Raw genomic sequence first — 26,450 nt, 5'->3', positions numbered from 1 at the left:
AAAGTAAAAGACGCAAAAACTAAACTTAAGAACGGCAAGCATATGAATAGCGCGTGTAGAACAGATCTACCGCTTCTTAGACTTGCTTTCAATGAGAATGACAGATCTATAACTCACATTTCTATCTGAATTTGGTCAGGTCACCCAAAAAGTTACATACTGCAGCTTTAAGTGGACCAGCAGCCTCCCCCCCCTGATTTCTATACTGCGTTCTGTACCAACCAATCACTTGTTTGTGTCAGGTCGGCCCTGCTCGATGAGAAGAGGAGGCTGGAGGCCCGCATCTCGCAGCTGGAGGAGGAACTAGAGGAGGAACAGAGCAACATGGAGCTGCTCAACGACCGCTTCCGCAAGACCACCATGCAGGTACAGTACAACTCTCACATTGTCAAACACGTACACAGCTCATGAAGGTACAGAACATGTAAAACTCTCTTTAAACCGGCATTGTCTCTTGACGTTTTGAGGAGGAGATCGGACAAGAGGAAAGTCATTTTGAGATTCACTCATACACAGAGATGATTCCTGGACCATTCTATGGCCTGGAGAGTAGTCTATAATGAACTGCACTAACAAGTAGCACACCAGACTACTTCCTGGGACCCACAACTAACGGTTTTATATAGAGATGGACAAAGAGTGACCCTCTCTCCCTTTATCCCCATTTCTCTCCCAAGGTGGACATCCTGAACACGGAGCTGGCTGGGGAGCGCAGCGCGGCCCAGAAGAGTGAGAACGCCCGTCAAGGAATGGAGAGGCAGAACAAGGAGCTGAAGGCCAAGCTGGGAGAGCTGGAGGGGGCAGTCAAGTCCAAGTTCAAGGCTGCCATCACCGCCCTGGAGGCCAAGATACTGCAGCTGGAGGAGCAACTGGAGCAGGAGGCCAAGTAAGAAGCCTTCAATATACTGTACTAAATAGACGTCAGAATGGGGGTCAGAGTTTAAAGATGGGAGGTTACCTAGAATTAAATGTAGGCTTGAATAGGTGGACTCTAGCTCATACACTCAATGTAATGATTTACCCATACTCAATAGACCGCTAGAGGTAGGAGTTTCCCCTAACCACAGATCTATAATCACAATACAAACTACTCCAAATCTGGACCTTTACAGGCCCAGTGCAGTCAAAAATGATGATTTTTCTGTGCTGTGTATATACATTTCCACACCTGGCCCGTTTTGGTGGGATGGAGTTTTTGCCTGCCTGGTGTCATCACAATATGGTAAATTAGTTAATAGACCAATAAGAAAGAGTTCCAAACTTTTCTGCCAATCACAGCACTTTTTTTTGTTTTCCCCTCCCCACTCCCTGACAGTCGTAGTTAAATTCTTACTTGAGAAATTGCTCTTTGCCAAGAAGCTATTTTTGTTTCTTTTTGACCATTTTAATTGAAAACAATCACAGTAAGACGCTTAATTATTACCCAGAATATATGACTGCATTGGGCCTTTAACATTAGAGGGCTGAAAACATCCACTACCATTCAAAAGTTTTGGGTCACTTAGAAATGTCCTTGTTTTCCATGAAAACATACATGAAATTAGTTGCAAAATGAATAGGAAATATAGTCAAGTTGTTGACAAGGTTATAAATATTTATTTTTAATTGAAACAATAATTGCTTTCGTCAAAGAATCCTCAATTTTCAGCTATTATAGCCTTGCAGACCTTTGGCATTCTAGTTGTCAACTTGTTGAGGTAATCTGAAGAGATTTCACCCCATGCTTCCTGAAGCACCTCCCACAAGTTGGATTGGCTTGATGGGCCCCCACAACAGCTCAAAAGGGTTGAGATCCGGTGACTGCTCTGCCACTCTATTATAGACAGAAAACCAGCTGACTGCTTCTTCCCTAAATAGTCATTGCATAGTTTGGAGCTGTGCTTTGGGTCATTGTCCTGTTGTAGGAGGAAATTGGCTCCAATTAAGCGCCGTCCACAGGGTATATGGCATGGCGTTGCAAAATGAATTGATAGCCTTCCTTCTTCAAGATCCCTTTTACCCTGTACAAATATCCCACTTTACCACCAACAAAGCACCCCCAGACCATCACATTGCCTCCACCATGCTTGACAGATGGCGTCAAGCACTCATCCAGCATCTTTTCATTTTTTCTGCGGCTCACGAATGTTTTCCTTTGTGATCCGAACACCTCAAACTTAGATTCGTCTGTCCATAACACTTTTTTTCCAAACTTCCTCTGTCCAGTGTCTGTGTTCTTTTGCCCATCTTAATCTTTTTTTTGTTCTTTTTTTTTTGGCCAGTCTGAGATATGGCTTATTCTTTGCTACGCTGCCTAGAAGGCCAGCATCCCGGAGTCGCCTCTTCATTGTTGACGTTGAGACTGGTGTTTTGCGGGTACTATTTCATGAAGCTGCCAGTTGAGGACTTGTGAGGCGTCTGTTTCTCAAACTAAACACTCTAATGTACTTGTCCTCTTGCTAAGTTGTGCACCGGGGCCTCCCATTCCTCTTTCTATTCTGGTTAGAGACAGTTTGCTCTGTTTTGTGAAGGGAGTAGTACACAGCGTTGTACGAGATCTTCAGTTTCTTGGCAATTTATTGCATGGAATAGCCTTCGTTTCTCAGATCAAGAAAAGATGGATGAGTTTCAGAAGAAAGTTATTTGTTTCTGGCCATTTTGAGCCTGTAATCGAATCCACAATTCTGATGCTACAGATACTCAACTAGTCTAAAGAAGGCCAGTTTTATTGCTTCTTTAATCAGAACAACAGTTTTCAGCCATGCTAACATAATTGCCTTTAAAATTATAAACTTGGATTAGCTAACACAACGTGCCATTGGAACACAGGAGTGATGGTTTCTGATAATGGGCCTCTGTACGCCTATGTAGATATTCTATTCAAAATCAGCCATTTCCATCTACAATAGTCATTTATCAATTCAATGTTATTTTAATGGAAAAAAAATGCTTTTCTTTAAAAAACAAGGACATTTCTACATGACCCCAAACTTTTGAACGGTATTGTACAAGGTTGCCTACTAAAGTGGAGGCTTTTACTACATCCTTATGCAAATGTATGTCCCCATCAGATATGAGTCAGTTACACTATTTACCCACTTTCCCGTTATCACGCTTTTTTCTCCCAGGGAGAGGGCAGCAGCCAATAAGATCGTCCGACGCACAGAGAAGAAGCTGAAAGAGGTGGTGATTCAGGTGGAGGACGAGCGTCGCCATGCCGACCAGTACAAGGAGCAGGTGAGTGGTCGTCTCGGGTCCACATTGAGCTTGAAACAATCTGTTCCGACATTTAGAAAGGGTGAGTAAAAGGCCATGGATGCCATGTTAGCTACTAATTCACTATAATCAGAGTGTCTCTGTCTCTCTCCTATTCCCACCCACACTCTTCTGTAGCTTTGGCTCTCTCTCTCTCTCTATTCCCACCCACGCTCTTCTGTAGCTTTGGTTCTCTCTCCTATTCCCACCCACGCTCTTCTGTAGCTTTGGTTCTCTCTCTGAATTCCTCTGTCTGTCCCAAACTTTTGTCTCCAAACCTTTGTCTCCAAACCTTTGTCTCCATCCTTGTTTTTCCAAATTATCTCTCTCCTCTCTCTCCTCTCTCTCTCCTGTCTCCGCCCGCGCACTTGCAGTGTTTTAATCTTGAATTGGCCCGTGAATTTGCAATGTAAATACGTTGAATTGTGCCAATAAAATTCAAATCCCCCCCCTGTCAGATGGAGAAGGCCAACTCTCGAATGAAGCAGCTGAAGCGTCAGCTAGAGGAGGCTGAGGAGGAGGCTACCAGGGCCAACGCCTCCCGTAGGAAACTGCAGAGGGAGCTGGACGACGCCACCGAGGCCAGCGAGGGCCTGACCCGCGAGGTCAACACACTCAAGAACCGCCTCAGGTGCAGCCCCTCATAACACTCTGTATATACACTTCACATAGTTATTTATGCCTATCAGCAATCCCTCTGCCAGTTTCTTTAAAACAAAGAAGAAGACATTCATTCACTTCCCATACATGTTCATCAACACACCTATAGATGCAACAGGACACACACCTGTCATAGATCTGTGGGTGTGATAAATGACCATGTATGTACAGTTGAAGTCAGACGTTTACATACACTTAGGTTGGAGTCATTAAAACTTTTTCAACCATTCCACAAATTTCTTGTTAACAAACTATAGTTTTGGCAAGTCGGTTAGGACATCTACTTTGTACATGACACAAGTTTTTCCAACAATTGTTTACAGACAAATTATTTCACTTATAATTCACTGTATCACAATTCCAGTGAGTCAGATGTTTACATACACTAAGGTGACTGCATTTAGACAGCTTGGAAAATTCCAGAAAATGATGTCATGGCTTTAGAAGCTTCTGATAGGCTAATTGACATCATTTGAGTCAATTGGAGGTGTACCTGTGGATGTATTTCACGGACTACCTTCAAACTCAGTGCCTCTGCTTGAAAACATTGGAAAATCAAAAGAAATCAGCCTCAGAAAAGATATTGTAGATCTCCATAAGTCTGGTTCATCCTTGGGAGCAATTTCCAAACGCCTGAATGTACCACGTTCATCTGTACAAACAATAGTACGCAAGTATAAACATCATGTGACCACGCAGCCGTCATACCGCACAGGAAGGAGTTCTGTCTCCTGGAGTTGAACTTACTTTGGTGCGAAAAGTGCAAATCAATCCCAGAACAACAGCAAAGGACCTTGTGAAGATGCTGGAAACAGGTACAAAAGTATCTATATCCACAGTAAAACGAGTCCTATATCGACATAACCTCAAAGGTCGCTCAGCAAGGAAGAAGCCACTTCTCCAAAACTGCCATAAAATAGTCAGACAAAGGTTTTGGAGAAATGTCCTCTGGTCTGATGAAAGAAAAATAGAACTGTTTGGCCATAATGACCATTGTTATGTTTGAAGGAAAAAGGGGGAGTCTTGCAAGCCGAAGAACACCATCCCAACTGTGAAGCACGGGGGTGGCAGCATCATGTTGTGGGGGTGCTTTCCTGCAGGAGGGACTGGTGCACTTCACAAAATAGATGGCATCATGAGGGAGGAAAATTATGTGGATATATTGAAGCAACATCTCAAGACATCAGTCAGGAAGTTAAAGCTTGGTTGCAAATGGGTCTTCCAAATGGACAATCACCCCAAGCATACTTCCAAAGTTGTTGCAAAATGGCTTAAGGACAACAAAGTCGAGGTATTGGAGTGGCCATCAGAAAGCCCTGTTCTCAATCCTATAGAACATTTGTGGGCAGAACTGAAAAAGCCTGTGTGAGCAAGGAGTCCTACAAACCTGACTCAGTTACACCAGAACTGTCAGGAGGAATGGGCCAAAATTCACCCAGCTTGTGGAAGGCTACCCAAAACATTTGACCCAAGTTAAACAATTTCACGGCAATGCTACCAAATACTAATTGAGTGTATGTAAACTTCTGACCCACTGGGAATGTGATAAAATAAATAAAAGCTTAAATAAATCATTCTCTCTACTATTATGCTGACATTTCACATTCTTAAAATAAACTGGTGATCCTAACTGACCTAAGACAGGGAATTTGTACTGCAATTAAATGTCAGGAATTGTGAAAAACTTGAGTTTAAATGTATTTGGCAAAGGTGTATGTAAACTTGCGACTTCAACTGTATTTGCCTGTCGTCCTCAGGCGTGGAGGCCCCATCAGCTTCTCGTCTAGCCGTTCAGGCCGCAGCCGGCAGCTCCAGATTGACGGAACCTCGGTGGACAATTCTGACGACGACGCCGACAGCCGCGCCAGCGACCACAACGACACGCAAGCCTCCAACCAGACCGAATAGACGCTCCCTGCTAATCCTACCAACCCTATCGATTAGCCAGCCTGGCAGCATGGTGACTACAACACCTCAGCCTCTCCATCTGTCCCTGTCCACGAGTCAACAGCAGGGAGAACCAGGGTCCTGTTCATTAGGCACCAAAACAGAAGAAACAAGGAGTGACTACCTGGATTTGTCCATAAAGAACCACTTGTTTTCATTTTCCATTGAAATACTTTTCCAAAAGTTTTTCTACGGTGTGTTCTAATGGATACAACCCAGACCACCCCACCCCCCAGAAATGCTCCATTCCTGGGGATGACAAAACAATTACTCCCACTTGAGCGGCTTTACTCTGCCTTACTCTAACAATATTCCTACTCTACTCTGGCTAGCTGCTCGGCCCGGCGAGTGTCCCAACGATCTTAATATAGTCCTCCCTAGGCGTGGAATTATGTGCTCCGCTTAAATGAGTATGTAAACTTAATGTACAAGTGCTTTTTACTTATGAACTATGCGTGTGTGCACATGTGAGTATGTAAGGTATGTGTATGCCCCTACATGCCAAACTGCAAGGAAAGGAGCGAAACTAGGAAACGTTCCCCTTTGTCATCCTCCTCCCACATGAAACAAAACATTGTCTTGTAATACAAGTGTGTCACCAAATGTAAAGCCATCATCTCTCCCCTGGCTTAAAGCAGGCCTAACAAAACTCTCATCAGAGAGGACATAGTCCTATTCAACAGTAGGTCAGAGGTCAATGGACTGCCTCCGCTTCCCTCATTGCACGAGTCTCTTCCTGACGTACAGACTGTTGTTCCGCTTCCAAACACTACAATGAAACAAGATGGTGGATTCACACAGTCTTGACCTGTTCTGGGAGAAAAACATGGAATGGAAAGGACGTATTAACTGTGAAAAGCTTTTCTCCACTTGCTACAGCATCTCGTCACAACTCTTTAAAAACAATTGGTGACTGACTTCTTATAGGAATCGCATAGGTCATGATGGACGTTGTTGGTTGCTGTATTTTGACCAGTTGGAACACTATTTGTCCTGTTGTTCAGGAAGAAGCGTTGAAGGCAGTGAGGTGTGGTAGATAGAGGGGCTTAGATAGATGGTCGCTGGCGTGTACGTATCACAGAGAATCGCTGGAAACTGCACGTAACTGCACAATGAGTGTTCATATGCCCCTGTAACTGGAGCCAGGAAACCCCAAGCTTCTCTCTGAGTGGTCACATGATGTACAATACAGCCCCTTAGTCCAACACTAATGTTGAGAGCTTCGATTGAACGTGTAGTTTGACTAGCTAAGTATTCCTAGATATAACAGCCTTCCACTGGGGATAGCATCTCAAACCTCTAAAACTATTAAGCCACTCAACGTACCAGAATGTCCATATTCATCAGCACTCTACTCTTCCTTTGGCATCTCTGTTCAGTATAAAAGAGGGTAATGAATGGAAACTGTGATGACATGTTTCTTTAAAGTGCCTTAGACACTAGATAAGAGCACTGGTGGGTAATGCACGGTGAGCACCTGTATTAAACAGAAGGACGTGTAGGTGAGCACCTGTATTAAACAGAAGGACGTGTAGGTGAGCACCTGTATTAAACAGAAAGACGTGTAGGTGTACACCTGTATTAAACAGAAAGACGTGTAGGTGAGCACCTGTATTAAACAGAAGGACGTGTAGGTGAGCACCTGTATTAAACAGAAGGACGTGTAGGTGAGCACCTGTATTAAACAGAAGGACATGTAGGTGAGCACCTGTATTAAACAGAAGGACGTGTAGATGTGCACCTGTATTAAACAGAAGGACGTGTAGGTGAGCACCTGTATTAAACAGAAGGACGTGTAGGTGAGCACCTGTATTAAACAGAAGGACGTGTAGGTGAGCACCTGTATTAAACAGAAGGACGTGTAGGTGAGCACCTGTATTAAACAGAAGGACGTGTAGGTGAGCACCTGTATTAAACAGAAGGACGTGTAGGTGAGCACCTGTATTAAACAGAAGGACGTGTAGGTGAGCACCTGTATTAAACAGAAGGACGTGTAGGTGAGCACCTGTATTAAACAGAAGGACGTGTAGGTGAGCACCTGTATTAAACAGAAGGACGTGTAGGTGAGCACCTGTATTAAACAGAAGGACGTGTAGGTGAGCACCTGTATTAAACAGAAGGACGTGTAGGTGAGCACCTGTATTAAACAGAAGGACGTGTAGGTGAGCACCTGTATTAAACAGAAGGACGTGTAGGTGAGCACCTGTATTAAACAGAAGGACGTGTAGGTGAGCACCTGTATTAAACAGAAGGACGTGTAGGTGAGCACCTGTATTAAACAGAAGGACGTGTAGGTGTACACCTGTATTAAACAGAAGGACGTGTAGGTGAGCACCTGTATTAAACAGAAGGACGTGTAGGTGAGCACCTGTATTAAACAGAAGGACGTGTAGGTGTACACCTGTATTAAACAGAAGGACGTGTAGGTGAGCACCTGTATTAAACAGAAGGACGTGTAGGTGTACACCTGTATTAAACAGAAGGACGTGTAGGTGAGCACCTGTATTAAACAGAAGGACGTGTAGGTGAGCACCTGTATTAAACAGAAGGACGTGTAGGTGAGCTGTGTGCTACATAAAAAAGCTAACGAGGCAAACCTGGTGAACGGAAAACAAACACTACTCTTTTCTTCTTCTAACCCTTCGTCTTGTGTATTTTTGCTGTGTGTCATATCATACCCAGTGCGATACATCCTCTCCCGTTCATATACCTGTAGCAATGTCTCTCCATAGGTGGTGTGAGTGTGGGTCAGAAATCAGTATTACTATTAACTATGTGAGATGTGGAGCCTTCTGCTCCCCCTTCAAGAGCAGAATGTGATTTCATTTGGTTAAAAGCTTTAACATCTATGTAGTTTTACTTGTGTTTGTATTATTATTATTCTCAGACTGGCTGTTGACGACCAGGATTTCATTACAACAGCAACCCCCCCCCCCCCCCCCCATTTTATTTCTTGTTTGCCTCCTGTATTTCTAGACTACAGTCATTTTTTTTGTAAAAGACAATAAAGCATATTCATTGTAGAAATAATGTGATTCCACTTGGTCCCTTGCGGAGGAGCCCCTACAGACTTTCAATTCAGTCATGCATGTTTCTCTCCCCAGATTGGAGAGCACAGAGGGTAGCTACGCCTGAAGGGACAGATATGATGGGTTGTTTTAGGGAAGTGGTCTAAATTCAGTAAGGAGTCGGGAGAAGTTAGAAAACAAAAACGACTCTGTGATTTGAACCAGGAACCTGCTTCAGATGGCAACCCAGATGTTATATTCTCCACCAGCTGGGGGGCAACATCATTGGCGTAGCCAGAAGCTTGTCAGGTGGGCCTGTATCAATTTGGGCAGCTAACATCCTGCAATTTTGCCATTGGATAGAGGAAAATGTGCAGTTTTATATCTCATCTCGTGCTATTCTACACATTTTGAAAATGTAGCATTTTTAAGACTAATTGCAGCTAAAATATAGGTGTGTTGACTGATAAACGTACTGGATTGAGTTGTTTTGTTTGCTAAATGAACAAATGAAATAGGCAGTAGCATGGTGATTATAGCCATAGAAGCACAGTGGCAAATGGCTCAATGCAGTCGTTCATATTCATGGTTTATTGGGGGTGTGGCTTTCAGTTAGTTCATTTTTTTGCAACCCATCCAGTGAGAGTGAATGTAAATCCAGGTGATCTGTTCTGTTATATTTAATCAAATCTGACTAACCCAGTGCACTGCTTGCTATGAATTCTCTGACTGTTTGCATATTTAGGTAAAAAGACAATGTCCTTTTTGGAACATTTTACAAGTAAAGAGCAGATTTGTTTTTGTCCTGGGCAGGTGAGTGGAAGGGCTCTACCGCATGGCTTTCACCTGTCCAGTCATTTCTAATCAGTTACTTCAAGGGAGGAACAAAGGATGCACTTTTTAAAGAATCCAAACCGGGCCAAGAATTGGGAAAACTCCAGAGCCTTCCACAAGGAAGTTACCTGGAAACCACCGGCATGGGTGAGAAAGGTCAAAGAGCAGAAGTGTAATGATGTATTTTGACGGTGACGGCCCGATTCAATCCGTTAGAAGATCCGTGATACAGCGCGATTGAGGTTTAAAGACAATGTCTCCGCAGTTGCAGGACACTGCATTCACAGTAAACACTGCTGATGTCCACTTAATAGGAATTTACATTTAAACTGCATTGTAGCACAGATCTTCAGCCTTATGGATTGACTTGAGCCCTGACCCTTCCAGGGTACAGAAAGTGAACACGAATGTTGACATAATTGAGGGACTGTCATGGACTTATGACAAATGTATGAAAAAAATTATTGCAATGTCTTAAGGTTCCCAAGTGCAACATCTCTTCACTTGGGGCACCCAAGTGGCGCAGTGGTCTAAGGCACTGCATCTCAGTGCAAGGCTTCACTACAGTCCCTGGTTCAAATCCAGGCTGTATCACATCTGGCTGTGATTGGGAGTCACATAGGGTGGTGCACATTTGGACCAGTGTTGGCTGGGGTAGGCTGTCATTGTAAATAAGAATTTGTTCTTAACTGACTTGCCTGGTTAAATAAATAAAAGCTGTATTTAATCTGAAGCATTACAGTTCGCACACTAGAAATGTTAAGGTAAATTCTGATTGAGCTGGAAATGGGAAATTACCTTTAAGGCAGGAACATTGTCTTTAAATGAACTTCCACAATATGGATTGAATAGAGCTTCCTTTAACAGGTGTCTCAAGAGTGTAGTTGTGCCCTACAATACGGATTGAATAGAGCTTCCTTTAACAGGTGTCTCGAGAGTGTAGTTGTGCCCTACAATACGGATTGAATAGAACTTCCTTTAACAGGTGTCTGGAGAGTGTAGTTGTGCCCTACAATACGGATTGAATAGAACTTCCTTTAACAGGTGTCTCGAGAGTGTAGTTGTGCCCTACAATATGGATTGAATAGAACTTCCTTTAACAGGTGTCTCGAGAGTGTAGTTGTGCCCTACAATACGGATTGAATAGAGCTTCCTTTAACAGGTGTCTCGAGAGTGTAGTTGTGCCCTACAATACGAATTGAATAGAACTTCCTTTAACAGGTGTCTCGAGAGTGTAGTTGTGCCCTACAATACGGATTGAATAGAACTTCCTTTAACAGGTGTCTCGAGAGTGTAGTTGTGCCCTACAATACGGATTGAATAGAACTTCCTTTAACAGGTGTCTCGAGAGTGTAGTTGTGCCCTACAATACAGATTGAATAGAACTTCCTTTAACAGGTGTCTGGAGAGTGTAGTTGTGCCCTACAATATGGATTGAATAGAACTTCCTTTAACAGGTGTCTCGAGAGTGTAGTTGTGTCCTACCTTCAGAACTAGAAGTGTTCTTTTGAAAGACATCGGTCACAATGGAGGATGGAAGACAGGGACCACAAAGAAATGAATCAGGACCTATTGAAAACCAACTGTATTTTATTCCATAAATCAACACACAAAAATCATCTACAAAAGAGACCGAATTAAGTAACCAGTTACCATGAAATGTAATCTTTACCCCCCCCAAAAGCTTTAAAATGCCACCTGCTCCAGTCACAGAAGAAACAACTGTTCACCATGACGTCCTGACAGACCACAGACAGACAAACACTCATGGGTACATTTCAAAGAGAATGATAGGAAGACACACACACTGACCAAGGCACCCAATCTACATGCTAGGAAACTCATCTTTGGCGCCATTCTTGGTGCAGTTGGTCGACATTCATACTGACATTGGAAGGAGGGATGAAGGATGATAAGAGATGGACAGAGGCAAGAAAGCCAGAGGTCCCTCCCCTCTGACCTTCTCCCCCAATGGGTTTTGTGAAGACGACTAGGAGAGAGGAAGTGAGGAGTATGCTATTGAGATCTTCCCAGATATAGGAAGAGAGTAAGGAAGAACAGTTTCTAGAGAGGTATTCAGTAGGTGAGAAGGGAGAGTTCTTTAGATGGGAAAAGGACTCAGACATACATACACACAAACATTCACAACTCCCAGAAATGCATTGACAGCTGAGTAAGAGGTTGAAAGCCAAGCGACGACTTGCACTTTTGCATTGAAGCATTTATAGTCCTGCATAGTTCTTTAATGAAACTTACAAACTAAGGCGTTTTGTCATATTGAGTGTTTGAGTTGATAAGCGTTTTTTTTTTTTTACAAAGTAAATTAATTACAATTTTAAAAAAAGTTCAAGTAGGCTACAATCTGGCATCTTTGTCCCCTCTCTCACCCTCCAAGAGGAGTCTAGCTTTTACAGTTCAAGTTTTTCTCCAGAAAAGGTCCAGTGTGATTATACAGCACCAAAGACACACTGAGCAAGAGAGGGGAATACTCACTCTCTCAAACACACACACAACAGAGAAAAGAGGGTATGCAATTTGCACACACACAGCACAGACTGACCTGGAAAGAAAATACAATATATAATAATATATGTAGGTTGTGTACACACACACACACACACACATTCAATCTCACCGGTACACACATACCTCTAAATATTTTTATTTTTTTATCCCTGTGTAAATTACAAATAATTTATCAATATCTATATTAGCTATACTACCTTAACCCTTAACAGTCAGTTGTGGGGAGCAGAGGAGACTTTAAAACATACAACTCAATGGACACACCATCTCACATCGGAGACAAGTTAACAACTACCTTTCTCAGACAGTCAAGACAACGACCAAAAAATTATATATACTCAAATCTGCTTTAGACGAGAAAAAATATAAACAGACTTAAATTCAAATGAAATGACTTCGCTAACAGCGTATTCCCTCTCCTGGGTGGTTTTCATTACGGAACAGACACACTGGTAGCGTTTGCAGGCCGAGAGTACTTAGCACCTCTGAACAGAGTGCCAGCCGTAATTTGCAAACTGATTCTACATGTAGAATCGAGCGAAAATGTCAATCAGACCGTCCCTGGCGGGGTGGTCTGTAAAACAGACCGCGCCGAACGACCGGATCGACATTCGTTGCAGTATGTGCGCTCCGTTGGTACACAACATAGCAAAACGCTTTTTCGAAAACCAGTGTTCAGGCAGTCCGTCCTTGTTTCTGTATTTGTTTTTCTACGTTTGGAGCCTAATGAATACGACCCTGTCCTCATTCCACAGTGATAAAGCTTGGTCATGTAAACATGTTGACACGAAAAAAATGTAAGGAAAAAAAGTTTCATTATCATTCACCCGAGGTCCATTTTATACCCAGTAATCATAAAAATACAGTTCAATTAAATTCAGAAATCGTCATGGTGAGGGGGAATTGATTCTTCAGGTCCATATTGAGGGAAGAAGGCTCCACCCCCCTGTATTATTACATCATTGTGTCCATCTGTCCAATCAAAGTGATCCTAGTGGATGTCTCTGTCACGCTCTGTCCTCTGTCTCTATTGGTCAGTGGGACTTCCTCTTCATGTCCCCACCCTGGCTTTGGTTCGCATCTGAGGAAGGGGGGGGTAAAATAATAATACATGAAGATGCAGAAACATACCCAACACACAGGGAGGGTATTCTTCATCAACAGACAAGACACGTGCCTCTAGTGTTAACCTAGTCATGCAGATCACCACTAACACTGGAGCAGGCAGACAGGTTGGGAAAGAAGACTTTACAGCCAAACAGCGAGTGAGCGATATCAACATGACGCGGGGAATGACAACACAAGTGGAAGAAGGGAAGAGGAGGGAGGGAGGTAGAGGAGGAGAGAAGTATGGGAGGAGGAGGTGTGAAGTTTACCTGAGAAAGCAAGCTGCAAGTGAGGAGGTAGAGCAGCCTGTGACCCTGACTGGAGACTCTTATACAGATCTGAGGAGAGATGGAGGGAGGGATGGACAGACGAGAAGAAGAAAGAGCGAGGAGGTTAAAAAAAGGGAAGAATGGAGAGGAGGAAGGAGGAGGAGGAGAATAAAGGTGAGAAACGGTACATTAAAAGATAAAAGTAGAAGTTAAGTAAAGCATCAAATCAGAAAGTGAAGGCAGATAAAAGGGGGATTAAAGAACACAGGAGTGAAGGAAGGAGAGGATAGATGATGGATGGATGGATGGATGGATGATGGACGGAGGGGGAGAAGGAGTGAGGGATTGGATGAGACAGAGACAGGCAGGGCAAGACTTACAGTAAGAAACCTGGAGCAGAGGCACATTAGAGCTGGTTATACTTCAGTATGGATCCACAGCACGCACACACACACACACTGCACACCACAACACTGACCATGAGTAACACAAACTAAGACTAGATGAATCTCAAGGGACCACAAACAAATCTAGCTGCGGATCCATATATTTTGCCATCTTAATAAACACTGATTTTCTTTGTCATTTGATCAAATTCATCCAATAAAATGTCATACTAATGAAGTAGTAAATTATTTTAAGACTTTACCACATCATGTTGTACAGTACAGACTTTTTCTGTGGTATTAAGAGCCCTAAAAGTTCTACTGAACCGTAAAGAACAGAGAGAACAAATGCTTTATTTTTGATCCTATACATTTGCATGCCCGGTGCTTTGAAAGATCAGTCTTGTGGAGCCACTGCCAGTTGGGCACCAGGTGCCAATTACTCACCCATTAAGTCGCTCTGTGAGAGGCTGTATCCTGAGTTGACGCCCGTGCCCAGACTGCTGACCCCCGGGGCTCCAGGAGGAGTGAAGTTGAGCAGCGAGGGGAACTGGAAGGGCAGCGAGACGGGCACCAGCCCCCCCAACATCCCAAAGCCAAGTGGCCCGCCCAGGAGGGGACTGCCAGCTGACACCTGGGGGGGAAGAGAAAGAGAGAAAGAGAGAAGGGATCAGGTGACATGTGAAGTGCCTGACACAATCTCTTCTCTTCTGTTCTGACAACTTGGCCAAGTCTTTGCAGAACATACGCAAAACTCTTGCGAGACAAATGCAGTCAGTATCTAAAAGGTGCTTGATCCTGTTTTTCACTCTTCTTGACACTTTTTCTGGTCGCCTGTGATTGGCTGACTCACCTGCGTCAGGTGTGAGGTAACGGAGGGTGTGGCCATGGTTGACGTGGGCACCCGACTGCCTACAGCCTTGGATCCGCCCACGGCCCTCTGTCTCTGTCCGTGATTGGTCGAGACCGTGCCGGAGGGGGAGGGGCTGTTGTCCGGGCGACTGGTGACGGGCGACATGCGCATGGGGCTGCTGTTGGAGGTAGCGCTGCTAACGCTACTGCTAATGACAGACGGACCCTTCTGGCTCCCCGCGAAGCTATAACTGCCCTGGCCCGACTTCACCTGACCCCCACCTTGGACACTAAATGGGGGGCGGAAACCGGCAGTCTTGGGGGACTGGTACTGGAGAGGGCTGGAGATCATTTGAGAGTGAGAGAGGAGGTTGGAAGAGGAGGAGGAAGGGGAGGAGATGGGAGGAGGGGTGGGGGCGGGGGGGCGAGGGGTGAGCTTGATGATTGGGGAGGAGTTGTTGCTGTGGGAGGACTTGGTGAGGGTTGCCTGCATGGGGGTGATGAAGTTGGACTGGTGGTGGGGCTTGGATTTTCCCTGGTGGTGGGAGGGGGACTGGGAGGGTGAGGAGCCCACCGTGGAGGTGAGGTAGGAGGGTTGCTGGGGGCTCTTGGAGTTGAGCTGCTGGGGGCTCTTGGAGTTGAGCTGCTGGGGGTGTGAGTGGGAGTTGGTGGCACGGGACTGAGGGGAGGGGGAGGGCATGTTGCTCATCATGGCACCGCCGTTACTGCTGTTGTTGGCTTTGACACTGCTCTTCCCCAGTCCTGGTATTGCCAACCCCATGCCCAGGGCGACCTTCTGATGGGGGGGCAGGAGCGGAGAGGCTGTGGGAGGGGGACGCTGCTTGGTGGGCGGGGAAGGGGACGACGGTGGGTGGAGCTTACTCCCTCCGGTCATGCCCCCTTGCCTGTGAGTGGAGGTCGCCATGCTGACATTGTGTCTCTGAGTCTGTCCCATAGAGCCTGCCCCTTTCATCACGCCGTACACTCCATCGGCGCCACGAGACACCAACGTGGCCCCCGCGAGCTGCATGCGAGCCGACGACGCCGTGGAAGTGGAGGGAGAGGTAGATAGAGTGGTCTTAATGTTGGCCATCGATGGCATCGTCACCGTTGTCGACGAGTTGGCGTTTATCTTGGAAAGAGAATGTGAGGTGAGTAGGGAAGACGAGGGGGAGTAGTGAGCGGTGATGGAGGGGGAGGAGTTGGGGATCTGGAGAGGCGGGGGAGAGGGGGAGGTGAGGGTGAGGTCAGTGACGCTGCCGTGGGGACCCAGGCCCTTGGCGGCTTGGCTGAGGAAGGCGAGGGCGTGGGAGACGGAATCCAGGGAGGGGGCGCGGAGGTCCTCGTCCAGCGAGTCGGACAGGCAGATGGGCTCTGAGGGGGACGCGGAGGTCCCTCTGGCCTGGATGACGGAGGGGGTGGAGGGGACGTGGGGGAGAGAAGGGGTGGTGGCGGTGGGGAGATTGGGCCTCTGCTGAATCCATTGGCCCTCCTGGAACACAGGGAAAAGACAAAGGTTCGCATTGGACTCGCATCAGAACATATGGCACCGCAAGTAATAACAAATAACCATCTTGTAGAAAAGGTTACAAACGTCAGTTGAGAGTGAAGACATGTCACTGACCTTTGCTTTAGCCCTGGGGGTGGGGACCATCCTTTTCTTGGCCCTGGACAGAGAAACCAATGGTGTGTTAAGTTAACATCCGCACAGGAATGCTAATCCATCTGTCAATAAATCATCTGTTTATTCAGATATTCTGTACATCTTCTATCCATATAGTCTATACATCCCATCACATACTGTGTGTGTTTCTATATTGTTTTTTCCCCTCATCAATCTACCCCATTATCACAAAGCAAAAACAGGGAAACGGAAATAACGTTTACATAAGTATTCAGAACCTTTACTCAGTACTTTGTTGAAGCACCTTTGGCAGCGATTACAGCCTCGAGTCTTCTTGGGTATGACACTAGAAGCTTGGCACACCTGTATTTGGGGAGCTCCCATTCTTCTCTGCGCATCCTGTTCGAAGGTGAACCTTCGCCCCAGTTTGAGGTCCTCAGCGCTCTGGAGCAGGTTTTCATCAAGGATCTCTTTGCTCCGTTGATCTTTCCCTTGATCCTGACTAGTCTCCCAGTTCCTGCCGCTTAACAATATTCCCACAGCATGATGCTGCCACCACCAGGCTTCACCGTAGGGAAGGTGCCAGGTTTCCTCCAGACGTGATACTTGGCATTCAGGCGAAAGAATTCAATCCTTCTTTCATCAGACCAGAGAATCGTGTTTCTCATGGACTGAGAGTCTTTAGGTGCCTTTTGGCAAGCTCCAAGCGGGTGGTCATGTGACTTTTACTGAGGCATGGCTTCCGTCTGGCCACTCTACCATAAAGGCCTGATTGGTGGAGTGCTGCAGAGATGGTTGTCCTTCTAGAAGGTTCTGCCATCTCCATAGAGGAACACCTCCCTGACCAAGGTCCTTTCCCCCTGACTGCTCAGTTTGGTTGGGCAGCCAGCCCTAGGAAGAAACTTGGTGGTTCCAAACTTCTTCCATTTAAGAATGATGGAGGCCACTGTGTTCTTGTGGATCTTCAATGCTGCAGACATTGTTTGGTACCCTTCTCCAGATCTGCGCCTCGACAAAATCTTGTCTCTGAGCTCTACGGACAATTCCTTAGACCTCAACGCTTGGTTTTTGCTCTGACATGAAGTGTCAACTTTGCCTTTCCAAATCATGCCTAATCAATAGAATTTACCACAGGTGCACTCCAACCAAGTTGTAGAAAGATCAAAGATAATCAATGGAAACAGGATGCACCTGAACTCAATTTCAAGTCTCATAGCAAAGGGTCTGAATACTTATGTAAATAAGGTATTTCTGTTTTTCTATTTTTAATAAATTTGCTAAAATTTCTAAAAACCTGTTTAGGATTTGTCATTATGGGGTTATTGTGTGTAGATTGATGAGGAAAAACATGTATTTCATCAATTTTAGAATAAGGCTGGAACGTAACAAAAGTCAAGGGGTCTGAATACTTTCCGAAGGCACTGTATATTTATACTACGGACTCCGACATTACTCGTCCTAATATTTCTAAATCCCATTATTTTACTTTTTAGATTAGTGTGTATTGTTGTGCACGGTTAGATATTACTGCACTGTTGGAGCTGGGAACACAAGCATTTCGCTCCGCCCGCAATAACATCTGCGAAATATGTGTATGCGACCAATAATATTTAATTTGATCTGTCAATCAGGCATATATACAATAAAAGGTAGAATTTCCATTATAAAGCCAACTTATTTATAAGGTCCAACTACAGTGGAGATAACTTACATGTTGACAGTGAGGTGACTGTGTACAACACGGCTCTCCTTGAACAGCATCCTGGCCTGCATCCAGCCCTTCGGCCACAGTGGTTTGACCTCGTTCTCCATGAAGGCCTTGAGGTAATCCTCCACGGAGAGAGAGCACTGAGACGACTCCAGTTCATAGCAGCTCAACTTCACACGCACCAGGTTACACAACAGCGACCTACACACAGACACAGACACACACACAGACACACACACGAAGAAAGCTTACTAATCTTTTATATTTTCAAATCAGCCATTTTCTCTATGACTTTGCTTGAGAATTTCACTTTAGTGTCTAGGCCGGATTACTATAAAAGCACTTTGTAACAACTGACAAATAAATAAGATTTGATTGAGGGCAGTGGATGGGCCATTACCTGAGCTTGTCGTCCCAGACAAACTTCTTCCGTGGGCCCATCATCCTCTTCCCCGGCTTCCCCTCGTCCTCTTCCTCTGATCCGTTCTTCTCTCCCTCTCCGGGTTGCTGCCTGCTAGGGTCCAACACACACACACCTCAGAACCAACATATTCTACCAACCTCAATATATTCCCGCAGAGGCAGAGACGCATATAAATGAAAGCATAAATGAACACAGGCAGAGTACAGCACTAAAAATAACCTAACAACCATTATGGATTAGCTATATGGCATTACAGTATACCAGGGGTACTCAACTATTTAAGAAGGTTCGGTCATACAAATTACCTACAGTGGGGCAAAAAAGTATTATGTCAGCCACCAATTGTGCAAGTTCTCCCACTTAAAAAGATGAGAGAGGCCTGTAATTTTCATCATAGGTACACTTCAACTATGACAGACAAAATGAGAGAAAAAAATCCTAAAAATCACATTGTAGGATTTGTAATGAATTTATTTGCAAATTATGGTGGAAAATAAGTATTTGGTCAATAACAAAAGTTTATCTCAATACTTTGTTATATACCCTTTGTTGGCAATGACAGAGTCTTCACAAGGTTTTCACACATGGTATTCTGGCCCATTCTTCCATGCAGATCTCCTCTAGAGCAGTGATGTTTTGGGGCTGTTGCTGGGCAACACAGACTTTCAACTCCCTCCAAAGATTTTCTATGGGGTTGAGATCTGGAGACTGGCTAGGCCACTCCAGGACCTTGAATTGCTTCTTACGAAGCCACTCCTTCGTTGCCCGGGCGGTGTGTTTGGGATCATTGTCATGCTGAAAGACCCAGCCATGTTTCATCTTCAATGCCCTTGCTGATGGAAGGAGGTTTTCACTCAAAATCTCACGATACATGGCCCCATTCATTCTTTCCTTTACACGGATCAGTCGTCCTGGTCCCTTTGCAGAAAAACAGCTCCAAAGCATGATGTTTCCACCCCCATGCTTCACAGTAGGTATGGTGTTCTTTGGATGCAACTCAGCATTCTTTGTCCTCCAAACACGACGAGTTGAGTTTTTACCAAAATGTTATATTTTGGTTTCATCTGACCATATGACATTCTCCCAATCTTCTTCTGGATCATCCAAATGCTCTCTAGCAAACTTCAGACAGGCCTGGACATGTACTGGCTTAAGCAGGGGGACACGTCTGGCACTGCAGGATTTGAGTCCCTGGCGGCGTAGTGTGTTACTGATGGTAGGCTTTGTTACTTTGGTCCCAGCTCTCTGCGGGTCATTCACTAGGTCCCCCCGTGTGGTTCTGGGATTTTTGCCCACTGTTCTTGTGATCATTTTGACCCCACGGGGTGAGAACTTGCGTGGAGCCCCAGATCGAGGGAAATTATCAGTGGTCTTGTATGTCTTCCATTTCCTAATAATTGCTCCCACAGTTGATTTCTTCAAACCAAGCTGCTTACATATTGCAGATTCAGTCTTCCCAGCCTGGTGCAGGTCTACAATTTTGTTTCTGGTGTCCTTTGACAGCTCTTTGGTCTTGGCTATAGTGGAGTTTGGAGTGTGACTGTTTGAGGTTGTGGACAGGTATCTTTTATACTGATAACAAGTTCAAAGAGGTGCCATTAATACAGGTAACGAGTGGAGGACAGAGGAGCCTCTTAAAGAAGAAGTTACAGGTCTGTGAGAGCCAGAAATCTTGCTTGTTTGTAGGTGACCAAATACTTATTTTCCACCATCATTTGCAAATAAATTCATTAAAAATCCTACAATGTGGTTTTCTGGATTTTTTTTCTCATTTTGTGTGTCATAGTTGAAGTGTACCTATGATGAAAATTACAGGCCTCTCATCTTTTTAAGTGGGAGAACTTGCACAATTGGTGGCTGACTAAATACCTTTTTGCCCCACTGTAGGTGGCAAAAGTCAGGATGAATTTAGTCATTTATTGGCGTAGTAACAAACCCCCTTCCAACAACTACAAACTGTTCAAATTGTTCACATCCTTCTTGTTGGAGATTTATTTTGTCGTTTTAAAGCTAATTTCCTGCACTTCTACACATTTTACCATATGATACCTGAGTGAATGACTCAACACAATCAAATGGGGGCCCGTTGGGGGTCGAGGCCCCTGGGCGTACCCATATACCTAACATGGGCTATTTGATCAACTGGACATTTCTGACAGGTACTAAATCAAAATGGCTCTCTGTCAGGGGATGACAAACTGCCCAATGCAATACCAAATGTAAAGTCGGGAGCCGCGGTCCGTATTGACCCCCTTCTGGGTCCGCATCCGGACCGCGGTCCGCCTGTTGAGTTTGGCTGCAGTACACTATGGAGTATTGTAGTCTTCTTACTTGGCAGCCTTGACCATGCAGTCCAAGTTGTATCGTTGGATCTGCTCGGGCATCACACTGCACACAGCCAGCTTCAGCTTCAACAGGGGCGTACGCAAACGGTCGTCCTGGATGTTGAGGCTAAGCTTCTTGAGGCGTTTGAGCAGGGCCTCCTTATTGCAGGGCACAAAGGCCTCCAGGTGAGAATACACCTCCCCACGGAGCCCCATCGGCTGCTCCTGCACCTGCAGCTCAATACTGGGGGGAGGAGAGAGTGGAGGGAAGGGAGAGGAGCGGCAGAGGGAAGTAACAGGAGTGAAAGAAAGGGGGGATGGAGAGAGAAAGATGGTAAGCAAGGAAAAGGGATAAAGGAGAGACGACAAAGAATAAAACAATTTGAGCGAGAGAGAAGGATGTTGGGAGGAATGTGGAACAGAGTGGGGGTGAAAAAGACAGGGAAAGAGGTGAACAATCGACTCCAATATCAGCAGTATGACACATTCAGGGTGGAGACGGAGAGAGATGTACGTGTCAAAAGAATGACAAACTCACTCCAGTAGGATGTTATTCATATCCAGGGTGAAGAACTTCTTCCTTCCCTCTTGATCAAACTGACGAGAGGCCTGTGAAGAAAGGAGGTTGATGAGCATACTGTCTTCCATGGAAAGATGCACAAAAGCAAAAATAAGCCTTCCGTGTCAGTTTTCAAAATGGCTGCATCGTCATCTTGCCAGTTTTTGCTCATCCTTGATTTGTCACTCTCTCTTTCTTCTCTCTCCCTTTTGGCCACCAGTTGTCTGTTGCTAGTCTACCTTTCTTTCATGTGTTTTGCTCTCATCCGCTCTTCCTTTCTGCTCTGCTCCTCTCTAACCTCTCTTTGCATTTTTATCAGCCTGTCAAGAAACGCATTACAAATCGTCCAAGAACTGAAACACTATTTTAAGTGATATCGTCATGGTTGAAGAAAATGGCTGCCACACCTTCAACTGTACAAAATTCCAGGAAGTTACTCAACAATTAAATCAAGGGTTGATAAACATTAAATAACCAAATAAATAAACCTATGATAAACTGGAAAAGCCTCATCAGTGAGACCTACCGCCCGTAGGTCCTCGATGCGCTTGATGAGGGGAGCAGGCAGGCCGTCAGGGAGCGGAGGTGGGTGTAGGAGACCCCCTGAAACCCCCAGCCCCCTCCCTAACCCGCCCCCACTCGGCTTCGGTCCTGAAACTCCAATTCCCATCAGGCCATTCTCTCTCCCGGGCGTGGCCACGTGCGGATTAGCCGAGCTGTCCAGAAGGCTGAAGTCCAGGTCACCCAAAAGATCCTGAAGCTCCTTCTCATTTGCCGAGCCCAGCAGTGACATCATGGCGGGGTCCGCGGTGAGCTCGGCCAATGAGACGTCATTGTTAGCCGCGTTAGCGTGCAGGTGGGAGTTAGCCAGCAGGTGGTTGGCTCGCGGGGCGTTGGCCACGGAGCTACCCATGCCGGGGTGCGGCACGGTGGGGTTCATCTTCCTCATCTCCTGCTTCTCCCGGGTGAAGCGGCGCAACATGGCTGCCAAGCACAACGAGTCCTTCATCAGCTTCTTCCTCTTCTTCTTCTCTGGCCGGTGGATGTTCATCAGAGACGACACTCTGGGTCAGAAAGACAAGAGAGAGGGTGAAGAGGGGAAAGAGTGTGAAGAGAAAGGGAAGAAAGAGAAAGGAGAGAGAAAATATTGAGGGACTTTCTGATATGTAATCTCAAAGACAAGAAACCTATAAGCAAGGCAATGTATTTTCAATATGATACAAGGGAAAAAACAGTCTCGTAATATCTGCTGGTCTATTTCTGGGAATAGGAGTATTTATGGCAGTGGAGTGATCAGCCTATCAGAGCGTAGTTAATGGAGCCTTTGTTAAGGACACTTGGCCTGTCACACAAGCCCACGAGCCATTCAGAGAGAGCATCACATTGTATCATGTCATAGCCAGACATATCTGTACATGGGTAGGAATGAACAAAAATATATCTGTATGATGAATTTGTCTATTGTATTCTATGCTGAAGTGCACACATTTCAATTTCAGTACACATTTGATAGGGTTTGACGCGGGGAGGTATAAAAACTGAATCAAAAACCATTACAAGACATTTTGAGGAATGGTTCTTGCAATGTGCTCAGTTCTATTTGAGAAATATGCATAGAACCACAATGTCCCCTTAGATGATTTGCTCTTACAGCAAGAACAAAATCATCCGAGTTATTCAACAACCATTCTATCTGAAATTGTAATCTGTGAAGGTACAGACATGCCTGACAGGCACAAGAAGCAGCGATTTATCCATCCCATTATCCTATCATCTCACCCTGGTTTGGGCACTCTGTTCTTCCGGGGTTTCTTCTCCTCCAAATTGTTTCCTTCTTTCCTCCTTCGTCTCTTGATCACTTGCTCCTCGCCATCCTTCAGCTCCTGCTACCACCAGAAGGCACAGACACAACTCATGAAAAACCAAAACCAGTTGGATAAACACAAATAAAGCAGGTTTGTCATACTCCTATCAGGGATGGGGTCAATTATTCTCATCAGTTCAGTAAGTAAACAAAAATTCATGGATTTTCTCATTGATTTTGAATGAATTAGAATGTCTGTTTACTTCCTGAATTGATATCACTGAAATGGAATTGACCCCAGCTGACTAATATAGTGTAATTTCACTGTATACAATACGTCATGCCAGTATCCCACCCTTACTCTGGGTTTGACATCCTTGCCCCCATCCTCTCCCTCGGACTCGGAAGCAGCTCTGAACTGCAACGTGCCCGTGTTGATGTAGAACCCTCCCAGCTTGGTAGTCAGGGAGGCCGGGACCAGCTCGTCATACTGTCACAGAAAACAAAATGGCAGCCGTTACATTCATAGCACACAGGAGAGAGCATAGACGCAGAACACAGAGTAACTTCAATGAGTCTCTGACAAAAAAAAAAAAAAAACATGTCACTGTGGTGGATGTAGGTTAGTATTTATGGAGTGAGGTTGATTGACAGTCTTAAGCACGCTCCAAACAGGAAGCGAAACTCCAGAGAGGAGTTCGCCAGAATCGTGCAGATTCCTGTTTTCTCCACCTATAATACAGCCTAACATGCATTCTCCACATGAAGGGGTATAGAAGGTAAACATAAAGGGATACTTACAGCCTCTGAGTTGTCAATGAAAGGGTCGGTCTCGTCGTAGCCGAAGCCGATGTCAATCAGATCCTGCATCCTATCCTTCCTCTTCCTCTTTCCTGCTGCATTTGCATTGCCCTGTGTCACAGGCGATACATACTTTCACATCGACATACTGTATAACCAGTAGTCATAAACGCGAAAAACATGGCTTATAACCAGATATAACAGGCTTAAAACTTGGTACAACTAACTATTAACCAGATAAAAACAAGTCAAACTAATCTTAAAACTTGTATCTTATAAGTGGAGTTATTAGAGCACAAGGTTTTACCACGGCTCCAAAAAATAACATACATATTTGTTCTCAAACTTCTTGGCCAGGGCCTCCACCTGCAGTCGTTCTTTCTCGTCATTGTTGAAAGGGTCGCTAGGGTCAAGGGCAGGAGGCAGCATAAAAGGAGTTGGAGTCTGAGTCGGGGCTGGAGAAGGAGTGGTCTTTTTTGCCTAGTAAGGGGGGGAATGGGTGAAGAAAAGTGTACTGTAAAAGAAATGGACTTACCCACAATAAACAAACAACGAACAAATAATATTGTGTTGTTATTGTACCGGATGTAATGCATATTGTCATGCAATCATGTTGCCCAAATAGCATTGGTGAGGAAGCATTTATATTTACAACTGGTTTATAAAGTAGTATCACTTGTACAAGTTTGAGAACAATGTATTATATATTCAGCATAATCGCTATGCAAATATGTAACAAAAAAGCGTAAACTACTGTACCATGCAATGATGTCTGTACACACCACCGAGTGTCTTGGTAACATAATACCGATATTTGCACAACTCCCTTTAGGTTACATCCTTGTAATTTCACACCAACTCCATATATTCAGCACTGACTGATCTTCAATATGTCACCCATAGGAGGCTAAACTCAACTGTACTGGGGCACTTATTCTACGTGCCACATTAATGGCTGTATGACTGGTGTAAACTAACAAGAGAGTTGGCAAGTTAACAAGAACAGGAAACAGGTAACGCCAGACAACCTTTATCACTGCATGTGCATTAGGCGTGCCTACAACTGTAATCTTGACGTGCCGTTCGAGTTGAGTACCAAGTGATTTGAGTGAATGGCTTCATGAATGGCTGAGTTAGGGTCTTTTGTGTGAAGTCCGTGACTAGTAATTTCCTCCCACCGACCACGCTATTCCGTGGAAAGACAAGATACACCCACTTTCATATCCTATCTTATAACAAGTCCCCACTAACCAAGTTAATAAAATCAACTGGTGTTGATCCATGTCTTTCTTGGCCAAACAGGAGTCATACCTGGATGTTTTGGATGAGTTCGCTGTAGTTAAACTCGGCCGACGATTGATCGCTGGGCTCGGACAGAGATAGGTTCAACCGCACGGTAATCCGTTTTCCTTCAGCGTTGTCCTTGTCACTACTAGTTTTGCCGAAAAGCCCACCGCCACCATCTGCCCCGGACGCTTTCGTGTCGCCCTCACATTCCGCATCCAAGTCGATGTCGGCCTCGTCATCCTCCAACCGGCGTTTCCTGGTCTCCGTGGCTGATCCAGCAGCGAAGGCCGAGAGGGTGACAAATTGTACTTTTCTCGGTTCGGCCATTTGGATGTGCTGCCTGTCTGAACCTCGCTTCGGACAGACAGCGACAGCTACTTCGCGAAACTACTTCAAATTGGCAAATTGAAGGGGTTTGCGCGAAAATGCAATGGCTATTTAGTGGCTAATAAGATGTAAGGGGGTCATCCGCACAATTCGAATTGAATTTCAGGGGATGAGATGGTCGGGGAAAAGTTGTTTTTTCGGTAGCTACTTGCATCCTCAATTGCTATGGGATCGAGATATTCAAGGTGGCCATCTTGGATTTCAGGAGTAAATAAAATATCAGAGAGGTCACTGGGCCTGCGCGCACAGACAAAACGGAAGGAGCGTGAGCGAGGGCGGTTATCATGGCCAATCACCGCATTCGCCCCCATTTTAATCCCACCCCTATCACAACAGGCGATAATAAGAACATCTGAAGATGGCACTAGTATTATGACCTTAACGGAGATGTCTTTTGTGAAAGGACATTTTATCAGATCATGTCTCCAGAATAATTTATGCATTTTGCTCACTAATATAGAAAATGGATGGCATCTGTTTTGATGCCATTCTTATGTCATCCATTCAGTCCTGAAATGCTGAATTGTGCGTTTTTCCACAATGACCTAGCTACACTCACAGTAAATCCCAAAAGGAACCAAACAAGCCAGTTGGGTGGCTCTGTGAGTTACCTATGACGCAACACAAGCAAACATTGGTGAACACCTGTTGAAATTGATGGGTTTTGTGTTCAGTTATTTTGTAGAGACACTGCTTCCTTTAATTTAGA

At 45.0% G+C, this 26,450-nt stretch overlaps 2 protein-coding genes across 7 annotated transcripts in view; one reads left to right on the top strand and one right to left on the bottom strand.

Annotated features, from left to right (window-relative positions):
* The window catches only part of LOC115142441 (myosin-10-like), a 97,435-nt gene extending 88,745 nt beyond the window's left edge, over positions 1-8,690 (top strand). For both annotated transcript variants that reach the window (XM_065001513.1, XM_065001512.1), the window contains 5 exons: positions 243-366; positions 678-886; positions 3,108-3,216; positions 3,693-3,865; positions 5,652-8,690. In XM_065001513.1, the coding sequence (XP_064857585.1) occupies positions 243-366; positions 678-886; positions 3,108-3,216; positions 3,693-3,865; positions 5,652-5,802 (766 nt within the window). In that variant the 3' untranslated portion in view covers positions 5,803-8,690. The remainder of the gene's footprint in view (positions 1-242; positions 367-677; positions 887-3,107; positions 3,217-3,692; positions 3,866-5,651) is intronic.
* A 2,565-nt stretch (positions 8,691-11,255) lies between these two features.
* LOC115142437 (ubinuclein-2-like) lies at positions 11,256-25,972 on the bottom strand. 5 transcript variants are annotated; one of them, XM_029681895.2, is made up of 15 exons: positions 25,379-25,972; positions 24,398-24,547; positions 24,068-24,178; positions 23,622-23,756; positions 23,242-23,345; positions 21,989-22,526; positions 21,442-21,512; positions 20,911-21,147; positions 18,556-18,669; positions 18,159-18,356; positions 16,448-16,490; positions 14,825-16,315; positions 14,419-14,605; positions 13,586-13,654; positions 11,256-13,290 (listed from the first exon to the last, which is right to left on the bottom strand). In XM_029681895.2, exons 1-15 carry the CDS (start codon positions 25,679-25,681, stop codon positions 13,244-13,246), a joined length of 3,798 nt encoding a protein of 1,265 aa, XP_029537755.2. In that variant the 5' UTR covers positions 25,682-25,972; the 3' UTR covers positions 11,256-13,243. The 5 variants fall into 5 exon arrangements, with proteins under 5 accessions (XP_029537755.2, XP_064857578.1, XP_064857579.1 ...); XM_065001506.1 differs by having other exon boundaries at positions 23,242-23,348; positions 23,628-23,756; XM_065001507.1 differs by having other exon boundaries at positions 23,628-23,756.
* Positions 25,973-26,450: the final 478 nt, after the last annotated feature.

The sequence above is a fragment of the Oncorhynchus nerka genome, linkage group LG15, assembly GCF_034236695.1.
Source record: "Oncorhynchus nerka isolate Pitt River linkage group LG15, Oner_Uvic_2.0, whole genome shotgun sequence".
Taxonomy (NCBI): Eukaryota; Metazoa; Chordata; class Actinopteri; order Salmoniformes; family Salmonidae; genus Oncorhynchus; species Oncorhynchus nerka.
The sequence above is the reverse complement of the archived record's forward strand: the minus strand, read 5'-3'. Positions and strand labels throughout refer to the sequence as shown.

Excerpts from the sequence above, each read along its gene's own strand:
- LOC115142437 (XM_029681895.2), bottom strand. The coding sequence starts at position 25,681 with ATGGCCGAACCGAGAAAAGTACAATTTGTCACCCTCTCGGCCTTCGCT. Across the intron at positions 18,357-18,555 it reads GTCTGGGACGACAAGCTCAG|GTCGCTGTTGTGTAACCTGG; the intron begins GTAATGGCCCAT and ends GTCTGTGTGTAG. Across the intron at positions 13,655-14,418 it reads CTCACAGAGCGACTTAATGG|ATCTGTATAAGAGTCTCCAG; the intron begins GTGAGTAATTGG and ends ATCTCTCCTCAG.